Raw genomic sequence first — 3736 nt, 5'->3', positions numbered from 1 at the left:
ACCCGAGTCATTCCGGTACGTAGAACCGGCTGTCATCTCGTTAACTACACTATTTAAAAAGTTATTGATGCAAATATTTTGGTTTCCCCATAAGGTCAACATTACAGTCGAAATCTGTAAAGCGTTATTCTCGAATTCAGGTTTTTCGACTTAGGCGATTATTGCAAATGACCACAGATGTGTCTTTATAATCATATTCCCCTTCACCTTTGCCTTTATATTAGTAAAATTTTTAAATTTACCTTGATCTTAAATTTTGCATTTATCTCTACGCATCTTTGTTTTTGTTTTTATTTTAACCTCTGCCTTTATCCTTTTCTTTATCAATAAAATAACTGCGGTTGTGATTGCAACTCGAACAAGCCCTTTATTTGCGTTGCCAGTGGCTGAAATAGTATTACGGATGGCAACTGCATTTCTATGGAAATTTTGATTCAGAAAATTTATTTTTCAACTGGTTCTGCAGCTGGTTTTCACACAAGTCTTGCTTGCTGGTACCTCAAAATTCCATTATCTTCAACTATTCATAATAAATATATATTTTAATTTCAGTGGCGTTGCGCATCGGCAACCCAACTGAGGTTGCGTTATACATAATCGACCCATTAGACCCCGAACAAACAATAACATACACAGGTACATCAATTTTTTCCATATACGTACTTTATTTATTTTGTCTTTAAGTTACTTTTTTCTAAAGTAATCAATTAAAAAGTAAGAACATTTTAACCGTTAGCGGCGCTAGTTTCCATTTACTAATTGAAGCTATTTAAGAGGATTTCTAATTTAATAGAACAGAGTGAAAAACATTTGGCTACCGTTATTCTTTAATTATTGTTATTATTTTTTTTAAGTATTATTCATAAATATTGCTTTTAGTTTGCTGCTACATCTGCTGTAACCGTTGCCCTCAATAGTATTTCAACGCGTAAGGTAATTGCTGGCATAAACGCAGTTCAGTGTGAATGTATGTATATGTATTTAGAGGGGCAGTAAATGCTTTGCTGGAATTGGAAATGTGTGCTCTATACTTTGTATGAATGTCTGATTCTCGAAATGCATATGCGTCTTTTAAGTTTTTTGTATGTAAGTACGTATGTATACATTCGCAGGCAGCAGCAATGGCACAATTCCCTTTATAGGTTTTAAGTAGATATTTAGCGTTTCTCACCATCAGCAACATTCTGTCAAGCAAAATCAATTAAGTTTGCATTCCTTACCGCTTTATTGAACATAACAACCTTTCACCTTTTCATATTCAAATTACGTATTCAACTACATATAAATGAATTACTGATTTTAGTACTTATCATACTTGAATCCGCTAGTCTTTTTTTTACAAAGTTACACCTTTTCCTATGCTACTCGCAACGTTTTTGGTTGCGATATCCTTTTTATACATTCGCGTGTGGACACAAACTTTTGGATCACACACTTTTAAATAAATTTCATTAATAAACTTTTGACTTTGTGTTGTTAGTATGGTTGGCTTGCGCCGGTTGCGTTTGCACTTTGGTCATTTTACAAACTGTATCGTAGAGTGTAGGGAAGTATTGTATGAACAAGTACGCAGATGCGAGGTAAGCGCAGATGAGTATGGTCAGAAAGAGATCGAAGACGGCAGGTTTTACATGATACACGTTAAGGCGGGCCTCTTGACCCTCATAAAGCATAAAGTCCGGATCGCGTGTATCAGGTTTATCATACATTATTTTCACATTCTTTAGGTACTTTTCGAAAGCATTTTTCAGGTCGTTGTTATGTAGCGCGGATTTTAGCTGCAGGTAGCATTTGATGAGGTTTTTGTTAATTTGCTGCAAATTTAAAAAATTTCAAATTTATTTAGCTAAAAGAATTACATGTTCCTACTCACCAATTCACCGGCAAAAATTTCATTTGGCTCTTGTATTCCATAGACATAGTGAGCCAATGATTCAGCAATTATTTTGGCATGTTGCTGAGTTTGCGCAATAATCTGAGCATCGGACTCTTTGAAGATAGTAGGACGCACGGGCTCTCTGGGCGATTTTAGCGCAGATATTGTGAAGGCAGGCAATCGTTTCATACTAAAACGTTCATGCTCCCAGGCGAGTTGTATATCGGCTAAATTGATTTTCTTGTGCACACCATCGACTGCGACATTGCCGTATTGTGCGGCTAAAGTTTTGAGTAGTTTGAAGAAATCGTTCATTGCTGTGCCTTCTTTGGGTGGTTTAGAAACGTGCATATAAAGACTTCCTGTTTCAGCATTCAATGGCTGTGTAATCGTATCCAAACATAATACGAAGTCAACGTTCTGTAGGTGAAAAAAATTACAAAGCATTAGTAAAACTATAAAACAAAGATCAGTGGTAAAATTAAATATTAGTAGCGGTTATCAAAACGTTGTGTATTTGCAAAAATTACATTTCAAGTACTTCTAGCAAAATTTACACTAAACTGTGGTCTAAACTATTATAGAATTTTAGGTAGTCAAATCCAATTCGACGTCAAACCTCATCTTTAATGCTATTTGCTTTTTTGGCCGCAATCAAAGTGCCCGTAATGGACACCAGGTCCTCCTTATGTCCACATGGCAGCAATTTTTATAGATTCATTTACAGTTATCAACGCACATATTTATGTAAATACAATATATTTATGCACTTTATAACTTTACCTGCAGCTGTACATTCTCATCCAGCCACTTCTTGACGCCCTGGAAATTCAAAAGTGTACCCGATTCGGTGAGTAAAAACAGCAGTCGATACTTAGGAACTGCATTTGGAGTATTGTGCATTTTGCTGAATACTTCGGCCAGTGTAAGCAACACAGCGGCATCAGCGTTTAGTGGGTAATCCTTAGTAAGGAAAATTAAGTTAAATAACTAAAATGTGCATTAACTTATTAGTTATGTAAATACATTATATAGTCCAAAAGTGTTGAGATGCGCCGCCACTATAATCAATGGCAATTTGCTGTTGACTTCACTACCGCCTTCAACTTGTTTTAATAGTTTTGAAGTTGCTGCCAGTTCACCTTGGATAATTGGAATTTTACTATTCTTGCTAGCCGCGTGACTGGCACCAGACACAATAACCTGATATCCATTAGCTGAGATTGAAGCAAACAGTTCTGCTGCAGCGGAACTACGCTGGGATTTGCCTTCAACATTATTACTGCTGGTTCGAGTGACGTCTGAAATAATGCGTTCCAATTCAGTATTGTATGGCGAAAAGTAAATAGGTATTGAGTTCGGTTGTGCCAGCATGGCTTGTTCCAGCAAAATGAGATGCTGAAAAGAAATTGAAGTGCATTAAAGTTAATCAAAAGCCTGTATTAACTGATTTCTAATACGTACCTCTTTCTCTTCAAAAGTCATTGCGCTAACATTCTTGGGTAGCAGTATAACTAAGCCACCCGCTTTTTGGCGTATCTCGCGAAACTGATCAATTGTTAAATCTTGAAGTCTAAATATTTTGTAGTGATGGATCATATGCATTTACTTTAATTCAAATCAATACTTACTTGGCCAACACACAGTGCCTGCCCGTGCTCCAAGTATAGAGCGATTTCGCTTCTAGCGACAAAGCAGATGCACGGCATCCTAAAATAAAGAAAAGAGAGAATAAATTGCAAATCTATGCATGACGTTAAAGGAGCGTAAAATTCGTATCACTTTGAGAAATGTTAACTCATCTGGACGTGGAAAAATTTGGTCTACCAGCAGTTCCTAACCTCAAAATCTGCATTAGCA

At 36.4% G+C, this 3736-nt stretch overlaps 1 protein-coding gene across 2 annotated transcripts; it reads right to left on the bottom strand.

The window, feature by feature from the left end:
* Window positions 1-1209: 1209 nt before the first annotated feature.
* Window positions 1210-3586, bottom strand: LOC118740048 (nicalin; the record flags this gene model as incomplete). 2 transcript variants are annotated; one of them, XM_036471548.1, is given in 7 exon segments in its annotated part: window positions 1210-1814; window positions 1874-2296; window positions 2496-2561; window positions 2660-2839; window positions 2903-3274; window positions 3341-3449; window positions 3508-3586. In XM_036471548.1, coding segments are annotated over 7 exon segments (1592 nt in total), but the record flags the coding sequence as incomplete, so codon positions are not given.
* Between the last annotated feature and the right edge of the window lie 150 nt (window positions 3587-3736).

The sequence above is a fragment of the Rhagoletis pomonella genome, unplaced genomic scaffold, assembly GCF_013731165.1.
Source record: "Rhagoletis pomonella isolate Grant_MI unplaced genomic scaffold, Rhpom_1.0 Rhpom_scaffold_00001, whole genome shotgun sequence".
In the NCBI taxonomy this organism is placed as follows: domain Eukaryota; kingdom Metazoa; phylum Arthropoda; class Insecta; order Diptera; family Tephritidae; genus Rhagoletis; species Rhagoletis pomonella.
This window is presented reverse-complemented; position numbering and strand designations above follow the sequence as displayed.